Source organism: Betta splendens, chromosome 22 (genome assembly GCF_900634795.4).
Source record: "Betta splendens chromosome 22, fBetSpl5.4, whole genome shotgun sequence".
Lineage (NCBI taxonomy): Eukaryota > Metazoa > Chordata > Actinopteri > Anabantiformes > Osphronemidae > Betta > Betta splendens.
This window is the reverse complement of record NC_040900.2, coordinates 11,213,488-11,235,039: the sequence shown is the minus strand read 5'-3', so window position 1 is coordinate 11,235,039 and position 21,552 is coordinate 11,213,488. Positions and strand designations below refer to the sequence as shown.

Sequence of the window (21,552 nt, the reverse complement as noted above, 5' to 3'; positions counted from 1 at the left end):
TTAAAGTGTATTTATAAGCATGCCACTGCAACCGATTTATTTTGACAGTCAATCATGGTCAAATGTACACAGACGTGTAATAGAAACTATAGTACAAAAACAACAGGCTTTTCAGAAAAAGACAAACATTTGACATAAGAATTATTGAATATTTTCTAGAAATATGAGTACATTGTTTTTCATTGTAACATAATAATGGAAATAAAAGTCACATATTCTGTGTATTAGGACAATTCTGGGTAGATCGTTTCACATAGTGTGAAATGATCTGTGAGATTTTTGTCTGTGCTGCTGTAATTCAAAGAATTTCACAAGAGCTCTCACTTACAAAGTAGCACTAATGTAAAAACTGCTCTGATAGCGCTGATAAGTGCAATGTTCTCAGCAATCTTCTGACTGAACTACGTCATCCCCCCCCCCCACGCGTCTTGTCATATCAAACCTAAGTCATGGAAATGTGCTAAAACCAAAGGAAGGTCGTTACAGGAAGCCAAGCGACTGCTGCACGGTGGACATGTGGCCCAGACCATGGTTAAAGGCTACTGAACCACAGCAACTAACTTTCATTTACTTTGGAAATCCTAATGGCCTGGATTTAGACTCCTGTCACTGCATAATGACCACACATAATTCAATTACTTTGTTATGGGAAGAAAGTAGAGCATATGACGCAAAAGTACAAAAGCCTGTTGTGTTTCAGGAGTTTTTTGTTAACTTGAATAATGACATGCTTTTTAAGGTTTCATTTAGACATTCCATTCACACTTATGCATGGAACCAGAATATGTTTTTACTGAGACTAGGGCAGCTTCCCAGAAACAATACTTGTTTTTTTCCATACACATTCATGTGAATTGACAATTTTTTTTCTGTCGCTTTCTCACAGAAAAAAAAATTGAAATAATGATCTCTACATGCGAACGCTGCTTCCTCTATAAAACAGGAAATTAACACACACACACACACACACACACACACACACACTGAGCACCACGTACTACCAGGCTCGCCCCCATAACGGTGGGGTCCTGAGTGGGGAGGGTGCAGAGGCGGCGAGAAGGGGAAACGGGGGATCCCTGTGGACCAGGTCTCTGTTCACTTCCTGCTCAAGCAGGGGAACACTGTCAATTGGCGGTTCACATACACGCATCCTATCGTTCCATCTCCCTGACTTTTTTCATCCACGTGCACAAACAGCGAGTGAAATGAGGCAAGCCTGTTTCGGATCACATGGGAAAGTTATAGCATTTCATCCTTTTAGTTCCCACTATCTACTTAGGAAGCAGTAAAATCAGATGCACTCATGTCTAGGTTCTTTTGTCTCTGGCACTGTAATAGTAAACACAATGTAAATGACCAACATCCTTTCACCAGCGAGGACTATGGTAACTATAAAGAAACCATGTAAAAACTGCTGAGGCACCACAGACCTGCAGCTTCCTCCATCTCATAAACTGACAGCGACATTAAAAACATCTTTTTCCTTCATCCAAGAGCCACTGAACACATGAGACACTTTACAGAATAGCTGCATGTCTGTCTTGACTCTGCAACCGTTTTAATGTTGTTGCCATTTTTACTCAAGTCATCAAGACATTCAAAGCTTGGTCTGAATAAATCAAGGGGCTCCTGACACCCAATAAAATGTCCGCTATTGTTACGGCTAGACAAGTAAGGTGTCTGAAAGCCATCGCTTAGGTAATTCTGTCATGACTCTGCACTGTGTGTGTGTGTGTGTGTGTGTGTGTGTGTGTGTGTGTGTGTGTGTGTGTGTGTGTGTGTGTGTGTGGCAGGGTTACACACCCACACGCCAGGCTGTGGCTGCCCTGCAGGCCTCTATTAACCAGTTCCCATGGTTCCATGGTTCCACTATAGCGACTGGGGACTGTCTCAGGGGACACCTCCCACTCACTGGTTTGTTTTCATCCTCAACGGACGATCGTCTTACACTGTATGGTGTGCGCCTGTGAAGTAAACAACTTTGTGTGTTATTCGTGTCGTCTGCATGTGCACCTGCATGGACAAGTGTGTATGTATATGTGCGTTTACACACGTTCATCCAGCGAATTTTGTGTGCTGGCCTGCAGACACCAGACACTTTGATGTCTCCTTCCTTTTGTTTTTGCCCATGAGGCAGAGAGGTAGATGAAGGAGGGAAGAGATCTTCTGAGTGTCAGGAGACGTCTGTTGGAGGGCATTCATATTTTGGTATAATTGCTTTTAAGTATTGAGATATAACATCCAAATGGGCCGTGGAACAAAGAAGGTTTGTGGAGAGGGGGGCTGGAGAATGAAGCGTTTAGAGTACATTCAGGGCCTGGTAATGAGGGGGTTTTCCTGAGAAATGACAGTAAGGAGGAGGATCAGAGAGCGAGAGAGGTAAAACAGAGAGACTGCATCAGATCAGGGGGTGGCAATTATAACGCTGATTCCAGACAAGCCTTTTTGGCTTTAACAGCGGCTTCAGACAGTGAAGCACTCGGGTCAAAAACATTGTGCACATGTATACTTTAACCCCCCCCACCCCCCAACACACACACACACACACACACACACACACACACACACACACACACACAGACTTTTGAAGCCTACAGGTGTTTGTGCTTTATGAGGGGCCCTATACTTTAACACAGCAGGCGCTGCAGTAGTACAGGGTTGGGGATCTGAGACATATTGGAGGATTCTGCCACATTATGACACGCGGCCTTTTGGAAGGTCGCTCACAGCAGGGCACAGCAAACCTGAACCTGAATACAGTCAGTGCTTAAAACATCCATCAAACAGGTCCACCAGGGAGAAACCCTCATCCATCTCTCTCACTGAGATGGACATAGAAATGATTATGGAGGACATTGCAAGGAATTATAGTTTTCTGGTTTACGTTTGGCTGGCAAGATAGATGACTGGCTCCATATGTTTTATTTATATAAAGGAGATATTTATTGCTCCTACTATAATGCATCTAACAATATATTTCTCCTTGTGTTTCTTGAAAGGGGCCACTCCCCTTAGCTCCACAGTTACCTTGCCAGAGCAGCCCTACAGTTTTCTTTTTGTGGTTTTTGGAAATGCCCCCACTTTTCCGGCCCTGCTCCAATTTTCTTTAAATACAACCGTAATTGGTTTGATTTCCTACCTCCGGCCTGGTGATGAGGGAGGGGGTAACAAGCTATGATGGGAGCTAGTGAGAGCCAGACAAATGGGACCCAGCCCACAGTAGGCGAGCCGCACACTTGGGTGGCAACAGAGCTGGACTCCGGTGCCAGTATGACTATTCGTTTAAAGGCTGTTTATGGTCGGATCCTGGAAGGCTATGGGTGGAAACTGACATCAATCAGCAGAGAAAAACAGACCGACACGCACGACGTTGCACAACACCACATTCTGAAATTTTATTTTTGATACCTGAATGTGTTTGAATCATCAATCTTAACACCTCATAACTCTCCTCTATGACTTCTTTCCTTTTGTCTCACACACATCTATCACACCCCTGCCAACAAATCTTTTGACGGAGGCATTCCAGCCTTTAAATCAAAACCAGTCTCTTACAAAAAGTCTATTCTTTGCGACTTCTCTCACGGACAGGCAGTCAGAGAGGAGTGTGAGTGTGCTACTCACCAACCAGGCATGAGTAATCAAAAAGAAAATAAGACATAGCGTCTGGGACAGGCCAAGTGGGCCCCTACTGATCTGCAGCCAGCTCATTGTTCTGACCTTCTATTGTTTCCTCTTCCAGTTGGCAGATCAGATGGGAACTAGCCAATAAGATGCAAGCAAAGATTTGTTCCTGTCTTGGAAATGTCTCGAGGATATGCCTCAAGTGGCACCGATGGCAGAGGGAAAAACTATAAAACCACTACAAACCAATACAGATGGATATAAAAGTACAGTGTGGCAGTAGGATATAAAAAATGATATTTCCTTTCATTGAAAGTAAAATTATATTAAAGCTACCATCTCTGTAGGCTACACTTAGAGGCCCTTAGAGGCAAGAAAGTTGAAAGGTATACACTGATGACCGAGCAGACCAAGTGCGCAGGGGGAAACTGGATCCGCACACTGCAAACGCTCAGTCTGGGAAAGAAGAGGTGTTGATTTTTACTTTATCCAGCCTGTAACCCATGGAGGACCTGTTACAGTGAGTCCAGGGCCAAACACAGCCTGTTAATATAGGATGGAAAGACAGTAGATGTGTTTGTCTTCTTTATGATGGCTGGATGAAAAACACACACATTTCCAAGCAAAGCAGGATTCAGGGGTATGTGGTGGAGTCACGGAAGAACCGCAACTTGGGCGCTGGTGTGGAGAGAACACAGGGACTCTCCCAAAAACGGCCCGCACAAAATCACAATGTGTAGCCTTCCCGGCAAAGCGACAGTCGTCCTGGTGGAAAAATACAGTAAGAGACGCATTAGAGCCCAGGAGGTTTTTTCAGGTTTGCAGGGACAGAGTGGCATTAAAGAGAGAGAGACAGGGGGAACACATCACAGAACGCTTGGAAAGAAGAGTCGGACCAAGTCGGAGCGAATGAGCGACGTATAGACATACATACTCATCTCTGTACATCAGACTCTCAGTGTCTGAATGAAATCAGGCTAAGGCTCTTTTTAAAAGACTTTTTAAAAGCAAGATGGTTTCAAAGCAGAACAAGAAACTAATAACAACACTAAAAGAACCCCTATTAGTCCCAGTGCTCTGACTTTGCCATAAAACAGCAAGCCGTGCACTTCTAACACAGTTCTTACTGAAGCCCCATTCCAGTATCAAGCCACGGGTCTCTACTGATTAAGGGAAGCGTGCAAATGATCAGAGCTTCGGGCACTTCCCCACATTTGTCAGCAGGAAGCAGCACGTTTCGTGCACTCAATTCCAGAGAAGTAGCAAGTTGACAGAGTGAGGGATCAAATCAATTCCCAACGTCTAAAAGATAATCTGGCTAAGAGCTGACCAAGAACAGTGCTCAGACGGAAAAGAGCAGTAAACCAGCCTTTGGGCTTCACAGTCTCTTTCCTGAAGAGCTGATGGATGGAGAAGTAACACTGAGCGTCTTATTAATGCTTAAAACATTCTGACAGAGCCTTTGGTTACTTACTTAAACCACGCTGCCTGCAGCGACCTAATGGAAGTCTAAAAGCCATTAGACTGGAGGGCTTAGCCAACACAAACTATGCACACAGACTATGAAGGAGCAGATAAGGCCAATCGATCTCCTGCTGCTGCTGCTGCTGCTGCTTTCCTCTTCTAGTGTTAAAGTTAAATTTCATAGCATCCTTTATGGCTGCTGGCGAGTAAAAGAGACACTTTGGCTAAGATCTGAAAGAACCCGGGACAGAGGGCCAGCACCTGCAGCGTGGGCAGATCAGATTCATCCATTAACATCAATTACCTTTTGCTCTAGGCCTGCTCCGTTCTTCATTCTTTTATTTCTAGTATCTTGGTTGTGTGTCTTATCTGCTGCTGACAACTGCTTGAAAATGGCCCAGATGATACCCCTAACCCAAAACCAGTCAGTAAAGGTCATGCGAGTATAGCGTGTTGTCATTTTACCATGGTGACATGGCAGGGAGGAGCTGGGATGGCTCAGTTTAACTGCACGGGCCTCTGCAGACGCTGGCATGAAAAGAAAGTCAGCAAACTGGAGATGGATGGCAGAACCAGAACTTCAAAGACCTCCTTTTCTCCCCTAGATGTGCTAGATGTCTCTGAAGGGAAACCTGCTAGTTTACTTTAACACAAAGACATCCATGCATACTGTCACACACACACACACACACACACACGCATGCCTACGATTGTCAGCACACCCAACAGACATTTCCTGATTCCTTTTAAAATGAACAGTAGTACGGTTTGGATATGAAAATACACACAGTCTTGTACATGCACACCTGCACAGGCACAGGAACAGCCCGGCACATACCAGACAGATATTCGCCGTAGGCTTTGACACATTAACGTAACATAAACTGCGAGGTAAATCTCCGTCTGTGTGTAGCTAGGGTGGGGGTGTGGCTGCTGACGGAGCAAAGCCTTTCATGTCTAATAGTTTTTGTCAAAGACAAAATAAAGAGCCACCATTGTAGTCTTATAAAGAGACTAAACAACCTGGACAAAAGCAAAAGGAGTCTTTAAAGTACGCAGTAGATGAGGACAGGACCCCTCTTCCTCATTTAAACTTTACTACTAAAACCTTTATCTCGTATTTGTTGTGAAATAGAACTGACTACAGCATGTAAAGAGATAAGAGCAAAACCCCATGAGAACAGCTCTAGCCAACTTAGTGAGGTCCCTGTTTTAGCCTACTGTGGCTACTGTACACCCTCTAGTGGCCATCACAGCAAACAACGCCTCCTCCGACTTGCTTTCGTATCCTCAACGCCGAGCTGCGCCCTTTTTACCAGCCAACAGCCGCAGTTAACCACAGCTCTGCCACAGGGTGTAACTGCAGGACCCAGATGGGGCGAGTGGCAAGCGAGGGAAAACGGGGTAAGGCAGCTTTTGTGGGCAGCCCAGGGGGGTCCACCGCACTCCTCTATCTCCCCACCACAGTAGCCGCCGAGGCCCGGAGAGAGCAAGCCACCCCGCCACATTTTAATGAGGGTTAAAATAAACAATGTGAGCACACACAACCCACCCTGACTGGTTGACTGCAGGCACTGGAGTGGAGAAGATAAGCCGGGCTGTTACTTAGTGGTCTGGGAGTTGATGGGGTGGCTGATGCCACAATGAACTGTACTCGCATGGTAACATTAGACCCAACAGCCCAACGTTGACATAGCAGTGTTTGTCACAAGAGACGCAGGGTATTTACTTCCTGTACAGTCAGGTGAGGCAGCCGAGGGAAGATACACAAAAGAGGTACTTAAAGTCACGCATGCCGGACATAAAGAGTCAGTTCATCAAATATATGACAGACGCTGTCTCACCTTTTTGCGATGTAGTCGTGCAGACACCATTGTTGGGGTTTTGAGACGTCCATCAGCGTCATCCCTAACACAATGGAAGCAAGCATAATTTTTATATAGACCAACATTAAAGAAATCATTACATGATTATTGTAACGTATAATCCAAACACCATCACCCTTTTACACCAGATCAACGTTTTAAAATCATAGAAATATCTGTTTATAGATCAGCGCAATTTTCAGCATTGAGAAGTTTATTTAAGTACTTTATATATCTGTTCCATTTCAGAGAAATAATCTTTTTAGTCACTACATTCCACTCAGTCCTATTTCATGCAAATACATAGGATCAGTATTGAATAATCAATGACACCAATTTTAGGCTAAATTCAAACACAACAGATCATATACAGGTTAAAATTTGAATATTGTGCAAAACTTAACTTTAACTTATTTGAGAAATGCAACCTAAAGGTGAAACATGCAAAGCAACATAGTTTAAGTTGTAATTTGTCAAACTCCATTATTATGGTTTACAGCTCATGAAAACCCCAAATGCACAAACTCAGAAAATCTGACTATTGTGAAAAGGTTCAATACTCTATTCTAACCTCAGTTAGGACAATTTTTCTAATATTCTTATTTTTCGAGTACGTTACTGTTGTAACACACAGTGATCGCAGTCATTCCACCAGGTCGTCTACTCATATTTATTCATTCTAATCATCTGAAGCTCATCTATGGACACAATCTACGTCGCTGCTCGCATGCTGCTGGGCCTCTCGCTGCCTATTTAACAAGGCACTACATACTGTGGGATGCAGCCAAAGCAAATATTCACCGTGACGGGTCAGTGACAACGTGAGCGACTCGTACAAGGAAGCTTGGCAGGAAAAACACACCTTGCTGCCGAGTCAGCACAAACCCGGCGCTCTCGCTAAGCAGGCGCAGACGACCAGGGGTTTCAGGGGGGCGAACACGTGCCAGCGTACTTTCTGCTGCAGATGTAATGGCCGATAAGGCGCGTGGAAAGCATTATGAAGGTCCACAGCGCCGCAGCGGCGACGTCGTCTGCGCCAGCTCCTAAGCTAACGCTGACTTCGAACCACATACTGTTTACTAGCTAGCATTCAGTTATACAATAAAATATTCCGTAAACACTCACGTTTGAGCATCATATTTTCTTCTTCTATTTTCTGTTGCCGTTAGAAGGATGATTGACCTTTCACCCCTTCAAAAGTTAAAGGTCACCGCTGTGTAAGGGCGGGAATACAGGGGTCCCCAAAATACTAGATTATTATAATCTTATATATAATATCATTTATAATCGTATTTTATATACATTTATATTAATTATATTATTATAATAATTCAAATATGTATATATAATATCATTACTACTACTACTGTATTTATAATGTTTTTAAAGCTGGACCTTTGTCCTATGACCAACACTATTCAGTTTGTCCAGACAATAGTTTGTTAATTTTAAGAAAAACCTTAAAACAGTTAACAACAAGTTGAAATAATAGGTATAGTTTAAAATTTCGTTTAAAATATACCTGTAATTTAGAGGTTAAATTATGTATCTGTACGCAGCTTACATCTCAAAAAGGTGATTGGGTGATTTTGCCTGTTAGCTCCAATTGACAGCATATATATTTGCCTTCTTTTTGTTTGAATGACATTATATTGAATTAAGCGATCCATATGAATTCAGTCTTACAATCATCTAAGAAGAGATTTGAGAAGACAATTTGTTTTAAATATACATAAATATTCATAAAGCTACAAGCCTATGATCTATAGCCACATCAAATGTCAGGTGCACTGAGTCCATATGCAAAGAAGGGTTTCCACATGCTGTAGGTCTGACTATGTTCCCCTGAGCAAGCTATTTTACCTGTGTAAATATTTAGCCAGTTGTATAAATGAGTGTAAAACATGGAACTGCACAGAAAGAATCCTGCCAAACACAAAAGGCTCCGCTGAGAGGTGAAAAATACAAGCTGGAGTCAATTCATAATGAATAAAGACAACTGTGGCTGAAACCTCTGGTGTGTAATGTCTCAAAGCACAAACAGTCAACATGTTCGGGGAAACAATACTCAGCTCCTCCTAGGCTCACCTTCATTACCCCATCACCCTGATACCCTCACACTGCATGCAATGAGTGTGTGGTCTGAGTCATAACCAGCTTTGCTCTATTCTCCTACCTCACACACACACACACACACACACACACACACACACACACTGTCTGTTTGTGTCTGGGTGGATTTCCTTCTTGTGAATCACAAGTGGAGACTGTGCTTCAGCATTCAGCCAGTGAGTGTCTGGGGTTGAAATATAACACTTTAATGATCTGGAGATCATCCAAAACCTGCCCCCGCCCACACACACACACACATCTTTTTTCCTCCTTTTTGCAAAACCTGTAGCGCGTCTGCATCAAACAGGGCAAAGAGCTCAGTGTGACATGTTTTTAAATGTGGTATATGAAGATTCTTCATAAATAGTAAAATCATAGTACCATTTTATTTGCTTAGTTTTAGACAGCATCATTTAGAGAAGTACAGTAGTCAAGTTAAAATGATGTCATCTCGTTTGTAGTCCCGAAGACCAATTTCTTCCACGTTGTGTCATCTAGAAGGGATTTTTATATTCAGGCGATGTCATCAGGAGGATTTCTGGAGAAGCAGGTCCCTCACATTAACAGCCTATTTATTATAGGATGACATAATTTGACCCGAACAACCTTCCAATTGATGTCAGCTAGATATTTTTAGAAAGAAGCAGTAATATTGTACTATGTATAAGGCAGACAAATATGTAAATGAGCAGTAAAGGTACAGTTAAATGTGTAAAAAATAGAGCTAACTGGCAAACAACTGAACCTCTAGGTGTGTGTGTGTTAGTAACACTGAAAAAGTCAGAGTGTCAATAAGAAGTTTATTTTGAAATCAGTCAGTTATTAAAAAAAAAGCAATGACAGCTTGGATATTTTATTTGTACAATTTCACACTTTTGTAATGATATTATCTCTGGGAAACTTCCTGCAAACATCCGCAGAGAGAAAACATGAACAAAGATAAGGCAGAAAGGAGACGGAAAGAAAAAGCAGCCTGTGCTCCTCAAATATCCAATGAAATGTATAAAATTTACATACGGACTTCTGAGCAGTCAAAACAAATATTTACAATTCCTGTTTTTATCAAATTTGTTTCATAACAAATGTTTGGAAATATGGCAAATGGGAGGTGGGGTGCTTTATCAACACTAAAGCACTTTAAGAGCTACTGAATCATAACATTCATTCACTAGATTATTTGTCTACATAAAGAAGAGCGCTTTGATGAAATATTTGGATGCACCGTTGCCTTCGCTGAAGACTGACTGCACATCACAGTCCTTCATTTTGTGCTACAGAGGGTGAGAGTGGGGCGTCTTCATTTGTTTGACTTCTCTTATCCACAGTGATCCAAACTGCTGCTACAGTGAGCACAACTTAGGCCAAGACTGTCCTTCATGATTGGGAACAGAAGAAAAGGGGTAACGCTAACATACGAGCGTCGTTACATTGAAGATCAGGAGGCTACATATGCATGGACAATTCTTACAAAATCAGGTTTCACTTCCCTGAATTCCTACTTCTGACACAGGAGGTTTTACTGAGCTAAGCTACATGTTTCTTTGCCCATTTGAGGCAACAAGGAAATCAGAGTATTTATACCAGGTGACCTTTGTTGCAAATACACTTACTTTGATTTATTTTAATAGCTCAACAGAAAATAAAGCATCTTTACTTGATATGTCAACCACTTATTTTTGGATTAGCTGCAGCATCTACTGAAACCTGTCAAATACCAAAAACACTGAAGCTTCAACACTGTTTAACTTCTCTCGAGCCAGCAAAACATCTGTCCGAACTTCATTAATATAGCAAACCGAGAAAGAGCGACTTCATCATTACACCAACGAGACTGAACTGACAACAGCTTGCGACCGTTCTCCTATGTGCAAAGGAAAGGTCAGCTTCAAGGTCACTTATCAAGGAGCATGTTTGACGGGGCTCCATTAACATTGATAAGCACTGACACACGCCTGCCTGCTTCTCCATCGCCTCACAACATTCATCAGCAAGTAAAAAATAATAATCTAAAGCAAATAGACGTGGAACGTTTGTTGCAACATTCTTATGTATGAACTAAAGACCTTCATAAAAAATGAAGAGGAGCGGTTCATGCATTAGAGAAGGAAAAGAAGTCCAGAGTTGTTTTGTTGTTGTTGGTGTTTTTTTTTTTCTTCTTTCTCGTGAATGATCACATCAGCTCCGCTGCTGAGGTTAATGAGTGTGGGTGAGTGTGGAGGGGGAGTGACGAGAGACGAGGGAAGGCCAGGACAGAGCGGCTCATTTGACCAGCCTCTTTGCTACATCCGCATAGGCGATCTCGATCTCCTTCTCGCTGGGGCAGGTGTTGCTGAACTCCTCGCGGGTGTAGGCAGTGTTCAGGTACTTCCAGATAGCAGTCATCTCTTTGGGGATATCAAAACCTCTGTACTTCTTTGCCACCACCTGCAGGGAAAGCAAAAGCACACATCTCTCAAACGGAGCCACGGGTTCATTTTTGTTTTCAAATTTTCACCTCTGAAAGAATTTAATTAACAAATACAGAAATCTTTTCACAGCTTTTCATACACAAACATAAAACTCAAACAAAACAACAACAACCTCAGTAGTGTTTAAGATCCTTTACCTTAACTATATGCAGTTTGGGAAGCAGGTTGCAGTCCGCCAGAGTCATTTCATTACCATCCAAGAACTTGCGGTTGGAGACCTTGACGTCCTCGATGCTGTTGTGGTCAATCTCATCGGGCAGCGGTGAGCGAAGGTACTCGTCCAACTTTTGCAGTGTCTTGAGCAGCCCGCGCTCCAAAGCTGCAAGGTTAGAAGTATGATAATAAACCATACCATTGTATTCAGCATGCCCACATAAACGGCACTTAACACAATGATTGTAGAATTCTAACGAGGTTCCAGCAATGGAAGCTGCTTCAGCTCAGCGAGTTTGGAGGCAGCTGCCTGCGCCATATGCCAAAGAGCCACACGAGGGCAGCCTTTCATCAGGAGACAAACCCTTCTGGGCAAGTCTATTGTGTAGACCCTGAATAGAGTAAACAACCACATTGTGAACACATGTGCAGCCTTACAATAACATTCTTAGGAAGTATTGTATTTGACTGCGCAGGTGTTCCATTTTCTTGTTGACCTATATCCTCCTACATATAGATTACTAAACCTAGCATGAAGAGGATAGTAGTATCTCAACAGTGGAGGTGGCCTGACTTTGGAGAGCACTTATCACTGAACCATGAGATTCAGCCTCAGACTGTGTTGACATAGCCTTGGGTTTCAGACCCACATCACCGTGGTTCAATATTTTCCCAGGTTGGAAAATAGCCAACGAAAACATGATACAAAATCCTGGTATTTGTAAAAAGCAAAAACATCCTTCCAGGGGAGCAATACCACAAATGGTTTCACCCTGGATTCAACAGACTACATATTTTGCATATCATTCTAATATTCTTATCTGTTACACTACTAATCTCACAGTACGGCCCAGGGGTGCATAAAATCAATGGCAGGGAGGTGAGGGGAAGTCTGCTCTGCTCAGCAGTTTTCCAGAGACCCCTCCAGGTGAGATGGAGCATGACGGCAGGAGGAGGCAGCAGAACAAAAGCTCTGTGTTCCTGTATCACCCTCTAATCCACCAATCGGGACAGAGCTACCAACGCTGCTTAGCAACCATAGGCCTAAGGGTGCACAATAGGACAGCGACTGCTCTTAAACAGTGCACCAACCACTCTGTGTGTGTGTGTGTGTGTGTGTGTCAGGAACACACCCCGGTAGCTTACCCTCGTTAGCATCTGGTTTTGAGTTCTTGATGTAGGCCGAGAACTTGGCAAAGATGTCCATACCAGCTGTGTTTGACTCGGGGTGCCTTGCACCAAGCTTGATGTACCTGCATACAAGCACCGAGTGGGAAAAACACATTCATGTAGTGGTTACCCCCTCTGTGGTACAAAGAGCCAAGAGTCCTGCACAACACTATACTGACATTTTCCATTGGTTTGGTTGAAATATTAGCAATAAAGACACTCAGTTTCATTACATGTTGAGGCAGCACTAAATGCTCCTGCTGCCTTACTGATAGCAGCCTGTTTGCAGTAAAGGTGTGGCAAGCTGCTTTCTCAGCCGTGCGGCTGCTCACTTGGGTGGGCAGAGGACATCCTCGAGGAACTCCTCGATCTTGTTGACGTCAGTCTTGACCTCGCCGTTGAAGGTGACGAAGGGCGGATGCGTGCCGGGGGCCAGGTTCTGGAGGTCTGCTGGCTTTCTGAAAAGACACACAAGGGGGGCCCGTTAGCAAACTGCAGCATAAAAAAAACACCCAAGCGATGCAACTAAGATGTTGCTGGGTTTCCAGGAGGAGGAGGGATTTTTTTTTTTAATGTAAAAACGGGAACGCTGTATATTCATGTCTTTATTATTCTGATAATAATGAGCCTGTTGCACTTTGAAGCCAGCCTTCTAGAGGACAGCAGCTCTCTAGAGCCCTGCGTTTTATCCAGCTTTAGCTGCTTTTTTCCCCGCGATGCTTAATTTGTTATAGACAACAAATGCTGCCTTGTGTTTTTGGCCCTTTCCCTTAGTGTCCTTCAATTAGCACATTTCGTCCCAGATGTCTGTGGCAGGCAGATGACACCGGCACACAGCAAACAAAAACACATGAGTAAGTGTTGAACGAGTGCAAACACAACCAACAAAACATGCCCGGCTGCGACAGCCTCAACAACTGTTACTATGGCAGGTGGGTGTAGGCCAGCAGACAGCATGTCTAATGTGACAGTGCATGTACTGCAAAAGGTAGCAGAGTCCTAAGACAATCAATCTAAGGCCACATAAATGGGAAGTTCATTCAGCTCCTTGGCATGTGACGAGGAAGTGGCGCTCTCACCCAGTAATAATCACCGAGGTGAGTGTGAGAGAAAGTGAGAACGTGCCTTGAGAAGCCTGAGAACATTCATACCATTTAAAAACGGACAAGGTGCATTGTTCTGCCATGTAAAAACTACAATAACAAATTGCAATTAATATGGAGAGTAGAGTCATATTGACAATATTGACTTAAGATTAGAGGCAGTACATACACAGTATACATACACTCAGCGGGAAGACCAGTCAGTCTAGAAAGGAACAAATTCCCCTCGATTCAGCAAAGAGTTCTTTAAGGAGCAAGGGATAGGAAAAAAAAAAAACACACACATACCAGTAAGGTAGGCAGACATCTCCATTTACAGGAGATGGAGGATGATACATCAACTACTTTAAGTTACACAGCGTTTAACACTGCTTTGGACTAGAATTATCAGGCACATATCCATTACAATTTCTAACTTCGTCACCAAGTCGTGATGATAATTTCCCATAGGGGAAGAAGTCCAGTGACGACCCAACCTCCATGAATGAACAGTCATGTGGAAACAAAATATCACAAATCATTAATCCAACGTGGCAAATGCACACGACAAAAACAGACCGTAGGCAGGTCGCTCCATCTTCAGCGATGGAGGAAAATGGATGAAAATAAACTGGCAACAGTCTGTCCGGGCGTAGCGAGCGGAAAAACCTTTTAGGTAGCATTTAGATGAATCATAGTGGGCTTGTGGAGGATGTTCCAGCATTAGAATCCACATTTGGAAGCACGTTGCTTACAGCTAGTGACAAAATAATGTCCATTAACTGGTTTCTCATCTTACTGGCAAAAAATAACATGTTGCTTATTATGAAACTCAGGGAAGGAAGTGAATGGAGTATAGTACCCTAAATAGTCTCTCTTTTCTGTTTATATTGTTTATTTTGTCATTTTGTTTCCTGAAATGAGAAGGGGTCATGGGAAAACCAAATAAGCAGCGGGGAGCCACTGAGCGTGTCAGAGGCGGAGTCGGATCAAAGTGCTGCAAAGCCTTGAAACCACCCACAAAATGGAGGCCAGATGATCAACCAAGAGAAAAGGGGACGATAATAATCGTGTATTTATTATTTAGAGCAGGTCTCACCTCTTGAGGTCCACTGTGGTGACATTGAAGACGACTCCTTTGAGCCACAGGATCATGAAGAGCCTCTGAGAGAAGGGGCAATTCCCGATGCTCTCTCCATCACTTCCCGCCTTAAACAAACAGACAAATACCAAGTTAGGAGACCGTGAAGTAGACTGGAACACCCAGAGTTTAATTGGTGCAAGTATAAGATGTCGGACAACGATCCTAAAAACATCTGGAACACGTTTCATCTACCGATAGCGCTTTCAGAGCGGAGATCAGAATGGAAAAACATACCGATTATCTTGCCAGAGATCACTTCTCTGTTACACAACTTTATGGCCTGGGGTGTTTTACAATGACGCTTTGATACACTTGACAAGCTGCCCTCTGTCAGACGGAGGGAAGGAGGAAAGGGCCGAGGGCCAGCCTACTTATCTCCAGTGCTTCAGCACATTTCCTCTCCACTAGAACGCAGCCCTACTGCCTGAAAAGGGCATCAGAAAACCTCTCCAGTGATTAGGACACAGGACGGAGATTAGATTTTAACATCCCGTCAAAAACACCAAGTCAAAAATCACAATAGCAGTGAATGCGGCTCCTCCCCACACAAAAAACACAGAAAGGCCTAGAGAGGGTGCAGAAAACGGTTGGCGAAAACCCCCTTCTTTCTACCTACCACTGATCATTTGTCATGTTCTCTGCCTTTATTTTAACTCAGTCATGAGCTACCTGTCATGTAGACAGTGACGAGGGCATAGAATCGGACCAGGGTGGTTTGCTTTGAAGTCATTAGGATAATGGCTTTGGGAGGGTGCAGCAGTTATTAGGATTATGACCTCAATGCGCCTGACAGTCACTTCTCATCATAGCAAAATGGAGGCCCATTCAGGTCTTTAATCTTAACACCCAGGCTTCTACTAAGCTATGTAGCCGTGTGGATACCAAGCCTATCCAGGTATGTGGGCCAAAAAGAGAATGTCTGTATGTATTCACAAGAATAATAGTAGCTGCACTGTGGAATGCGCCTCCTCATTCAGAGCATTACTGCAATAGAGTCCGTGTGAAACTGAAACCAGCTGAAGATCAGTGTTTTGTCTGGTGTCTTAAGCGTCTCCTCGTCGGCATCCACGCTTTCTTTACTCCTTTTGCAACTGCAGAGGCGACATGCAAAGCGCGTCTGTGTGCAATGCAAAGGGCGCAGAACAATAGTCAGGAGGCAGCAGACACATTTGCAATGGTAAGAATGAGATTCAAATAGGTCTGAACTGAACGACTATCCCGGCAGGAGGATTTGCTTAATATCTAAGATGCAGGTTGTGCGTTGTGCATGGAGGACTTTGCTGCTCCTGGCTGGTAAGGACAGCCCGTCTGCTGTTGTCCTCTGTGTGACGCCCAGTGGGAAGGCTCTGTTTGATCTGCCTCCTGGCTCCTATTGTATCGCCGCTGTCCCCCCCCCCCCCCCCCCCTCGCCTCCCTCCTCAATTCAATATCTGAAAAGCATGGATTAGATCACCGCCTTTGTTCACCAAATGGAAGTCCCCTTTTCACCTCACACAATTTCAAAATAGAGCATCGGCGGCGAAAACCCAGCGGAGCATGCCTCATGGAGACAGTTCCGATTCGTGTGTTTCATTCCCATATGACAAAGTGTCGCTGCTATTTGCTGCTAATAGACGGAGGAAAAATAAGGGTTTTACAAGGAATGGGGAGGAAATTAGGGATCTGGATCTCGCCAACACAAAGAGGTACTAGATAGAAGTGGGAGGACAGCCTGCTAAAGAGGCTCTTTGCCATTTGGCACACTGCTATATTCTTGCTGCTGCTTCTTCAACCCCCTCTCTCCCTTCCCCCTTATCCTAGGCCCCTTTGTGGAGGGAGGGGGGGGCTGGACATTTGGAGAGGAGGGAGAAAGTATTCCAGAAATGTCCTGTTCCTCCCACCAAAAGGGGTGCTTTGTTTGATTTAAGTGATGATGCTGGTGGAGCTCGACTTCCAGCTGTCCCACAGCGTTGGATGAACCAATATGGAGCTGTAACGGTGCACATTAACCCCATTTAACATAGAGGCTGCGGAGGTTTGGGACACATCTGCACAACAGCGTCCTCTTCCAGGCTCTCGCACTTTCCAGAGGGCCGGCATCGTAGTGCGACATTCACAGAAGGGCTTCTGAAAAACCTCCATGCAGCAGCAACACAAAGTGCTTTTTGTTGAGTTTTGGCACGTCACCGGTTAGCAAGGGGAGGAAAAAAACGCAAACCAACAAAACAAACAAGGGAGAGGAGGACTCATTTTGGAGTCGGCCCTTTTATGGTACAATCACGCTGTGCAATTTCCAACACGAAAACCAGATTCATTTACAAATGAAGAAAACGCGTTCAAAATATCTGTAATACCGCAGAGATTCTGTGAGACGACAGAAGCAGCAACAGCTGACTCCGAGCTTTATTTAGGCTCAGCCGATGGACCCTGAGTCAACAGATACGCGTTTATTCAATGCCAAGCGCACGCAGCTGCCGGGTGGAGGCTCGGACTCAGGTCGCATGGAGTCTAGGAGCCAACGTGGCCTCTGCGGCAGCACAATGGGCCTCAGGCGGTCGGACCAGAGATGAGGGGGGGGGTCATCTGTGAAACACACTGTCGTCTCAGACGCAGTGAGGTCACTTCTTTTATCACTTCCTCTGTATTTGCTTCTAGAGCCACTGCTGTAACGTTATATGGGCACAGTTGAAGTGCACCGACAGAAAAGGGTTCCACTTCACGTGTCCGGTCCCATGACTGTTAACAAGAGGCACATAAAATGCGAGGGCTGCTCCACTCGACCTTCACCTCCTTGTCAACCATTTATTTGCTGACATGGCTGGTCATTACATTCCAGAGCTTCTCTGTTAATAAAGTCAAAACTCGTGTACTGGTGCTCTGAGATCCCAGTTACAGCAACCAGCAGCCAGGGACAAAGGATTCTGTTCACAGTTCTCGCTCAGTCTCTGCTCACGGCCTAATATTAGTACCATGTCGGACTGGGCCGCTCCCTCCACGACACACTTCACAGTCTAAATTGGGTGGGCAGCTCATCAGGTTCAAGCCACACTTTGACCGAATAAGGAAGGAATGATGTAACCAGAGGCTGCAGCTCTGCTCCTCCTGCTCTGACACACAGCAGGAATGTCCCTTTAAGAGCGCGCAGCCATGGCAACGTCATGGCAACGTCTCCATGTTTGCAGCCTGGGTTGGGTTGGGTTCAGGACTCCGACTAAGGGCTACTGGGGCCACGGCGGGCCCACTCGGCCTCGCCAAACTGAACTTAGGCTCATGACGCCTGGGTGCTGGAACGAGTGAGCGATGAGTGACCGACGATCAGGAGGCATGAGTGTACAGAGGACTCAGCCTTCAGACTCATGGAAACCGTCTCGTACTCTGTGAGGCGCCGATCCAGGCTGACATCACCCAGTGGAAAGCTGTGCTTCCTGTCAGACGAAGGGCTGCTTCACATGAGCACCATTTACCAGCCTCAGTCTGTGTGGAGAGTGGGAGGTTAATGGCTAAAGCAGGGTGTGCGGCGTCAGAAAGGTTATTACAACTTGATCTGGACTCTCTAGACAAACGAGCGTGGACGCCTGGAGGCAGGAGGGGGGAGCTGGGTGAAGAAAACCTGCTGATCACACATGACCTTCACACCCCCTGCAGAAGAAGTGCCCCATTAGCAACTGGCTTCCTGGAAAGTCAGCACAGCGCTTCCTCGTCCCGAAGGCGTCGGGAACAGTACGCCGAGCGCACACGGGCACAATGGGGTTTTAAACAGCTACCCCGGCACTCGGTGTGCTGCGATGAGCCGCCTTGTAATCTTAATTACTGCACAACCGGTCTTTAAATGGAGCGTGATAACGTAGTGCCAGGCTGATTGGGCCCGTTTCCAGAACGTCAGGTGCTGCGGCAGAAACAGCAGCCCGCGGCAACAACGCGGCGCCAGCCATTAATCTTTGTCCCCCAACTCATGATGCTGACTGCAGCGATTCATAAATGCCGGAGGAAAAACTGCTCTATTGATTTAGCCGTTTAAAATAGTCCCTCAGTTACATATAATGCCACCCGAGGGAAGGAGGGAGGGGGCACTTTACGCCGAAATGCAACAGTGAGCATATGCTAGGGGCTTTGTATCATGACCCACCGAGGGTCACGCTGGATCATCGCTAGTTTAAATGTGGTCATTGCAGTGCAATGCTTTGCAGCCAGCAGCGTTAAAAAAAAAAAAAAAAAGTGGAGTGCTTCCCGTAACTCATCCACATTCTGCTCACTGTGCTGCATTCAGAAAAATAATTTGTGGAGAACCTAATGAAAACATAACCACACCTGCACGGATGTGATCATAACAGTGCAACAGCAACTTTCCGTCACAGGTTAACAGAATAACTGAGTCAGTCAGCCCATAATATTATGGGCAGCTTGACTTTTTTCCATAACATAACGTAAATACACTATATCCGGGAGTTACTGTTACTACTCCTTCAACCGTGTGAGATGGCGACTTGCCAGATGACACAGACGCTCCGTGGGCGGATGCCGGGAAGAGAGACTCTCCAGCTCTGACTGCTGCTCACGAGCGCAGGGCAATATTTAATCTGCCGCGCCGCGGCCGGGGTCAAAGGTCGATCCTCGCTCTCACAAACGCCTATCGGGCTCATCTGCAGCCAAGGGCAATAAACGCTGACAACGCTCCGCCTCCACGCCCTTAAAGGATGAGCACAAAGGGTTGTCATAGGAACGGGACAACAACAGCATCGCAAACCTCTGGAAGCATCTAATCAGCCTTTAGAGAGAAACGGAGGCGACTCGTCTGGAAGTATAATTAGTCAGCGCTGATATGTGGCGGTGCCCTAAAGGATCTCACGCAGCCGTGTGCTCTCAGCACACAGGTCGTTATCAGCTGTTCCCAGAGGCCCGGCCCGCAGACAGACGCCCGCAGCAACCTACACGGCTCCCATTGTGTCCCGTGACGGCGTTTAACGGCGCGGGTCAGACAATAGCGTCAATAATAGAGGGCGACACATGCTGCCACATGGAGACGAAGGCGGACGCACGCGGCTGCAAACACACAAACTTCTGTACACACGGCACAAGGGGGGGGGGGCACATGTGGACTCGTTCCGGGCCTGGGGATGACGTAACCTCTGCTGGAGAAACGCTGGGATCCGAGAGCCTCTGAGCAAACGCCCCGTCACAGGATTCACGACAAATGAGGACTGGGGTTGATTCCAGCGCCGCGTTAGTATTTAGGTACTTGCTGTTTGGATCAGTGACACCTCCATCACCACCAGCCACCCGCCCCCTCCTCTCACCCTCCCTCCCACTCTCCCCCCTTGTTCCCCGTTCTCTGCCGTTTCCCGCCCTGCAAAGCAACAAGAAGCAGCAAAGCTCACGATCACATCCAATCTAAATGATCACATTCAGATCCTTCAGGTAAAGAGTAACACACACACACACACACACACACACACACACACACACACACACACACACACACACACACACACACACACACACACGTCTTTTACTATAGAGTTCATTTCAAATGACTCCACTCCACTGCTGTTCCGCTGAAAGCTGGACACCACGTAACGCACAGCAGCCGTCCGTGGACGTGGAAACGCAGGCGCTGCCTCGGCTGCCGCGGACCGAGCTCCGCCGGTGGACGCGCGCGCAGCCGTCCGCGCCGCGCGCTCGTCCGTCCCCGCTTTGTGCGTGGACGCTGCAGCTCCACATGGCCGCGAGCGGCGGAGGGCGAGAGCCTTCACTTCTCAACGTAAAAGAAAGCAGCCAAGCGGAACCCCGCTTTATTGTTGGTGAAATAAACGCCGTTGTGTTAGCCGTTTAATTCGGTGAGAAAACCCCTCGTTTGAGTTTGAATCCCTCCTTTTTCCAAAGGAGAAACGCGTCCGTTATCATCAGCGGCGGCTGTTTCGCGAAGTGCTGGAAAACGCCGAACTTGCTGCCACTTCTGCGGACTTACCTTCACAAACAGCTCGATAACGGGCTCGTTGTCCGCCTTCACGCCGTTCTGCGGTACCGACAGCGACATCGTGGCTGCTCCGTCTTCGACCTCCGCTAACAACGCTGACTTTTCTCTGCTACCACGCCCGACTCGGCTCGGTCCACTTCTCCGCCGCCTCTTCGAGTCCACCAGGCGTTTTTTCCCTCTCCCTAAAGAGGAGGACCCGGTTCTGGGAGCAGGCCGTTCGTTTGGCGACGCGCACCGGGACGCAGCGCTGTCTGCTGGACGAGTCGCGGTGCTTCTCTGCCGCGATGTGGAACTTTTTAAGCCCGCGGAGCCGTGGAAAAACGCGCCGGGGGGGGTCTTCACGCAGCACGAGGACGACGCGGAGGAGAAACGGGAATATTTGAAGCTGTGATGTCATCTGCGGCGCAAACGCCAGATGCGGTGGGAGGGTTTAAGGAGGGAGTCTCCTGCGGGAGGAGGGGGGGGGGCGCTGCTGTACCAACAACAGCTCGTTACCGTTATAAATGAACTAAAAGAC

General features: G+C 46.0%; 1 protein-coding gene and 1 long non-coding RNA gene across 5 annotated transcripts in view; both read right to left on the bottom strand.

Annotated features, from left to right (window-relative positions):
• LOC114848184 (uncharacterized) overlaps positions 1-8,189 on the bottom strand; it is a 67,860-nt gene extending 59,671 nt beyond the window's left edge. For 3 of the 4 annotated variants that reach the window (XR_008693551.1, XR_008693550.1, XR_005897206.2), the window contains exons 1-2: positions 8,079-8,189; positions 6,933-6,996 (exon numbers count right to left, since the gene is read on the bottom strand). This is a non-coding gene — a long non-coding RNA (uncharacterized LOC114848184). The remainder of the gene's footprint in view (positions 1-6,932; positions 6,997-8,078) is intronic. The other variant, XR_005897208.2, reaches the window with a different exon arrangement.
• A 1,662-nt stretch (positions 8,190-9,851) lies between these two features.
• clic4 (chloride intracellular channel 4) lies at positions 9,852-21,373 on the bottom strand. Its single transcript, XM_029138254.3, has 6 exons — positions 21,027-21,373; positions 15,038-15,147; positions 13,189-13,314; positions 12,833-12,939; positions 11,671-11,852; positions 9,852-11,489 (listed from the first exon to the last, which is right to left on the bottom strand). The coding sequence occupies exons 1-6, from the start codon at positions 21,093-21,095 to the stop codon at positions 11,325-11,327; spliced, it is 759 nt and encodes a 252-aa protein (XP_028994087.1). The 5' UTR covers positions 21,096-21,373; the 3' UTR covers positions 9,852-11,324.
• Positions 21,374-21,552: the final 179 nt, after the last annotated feature.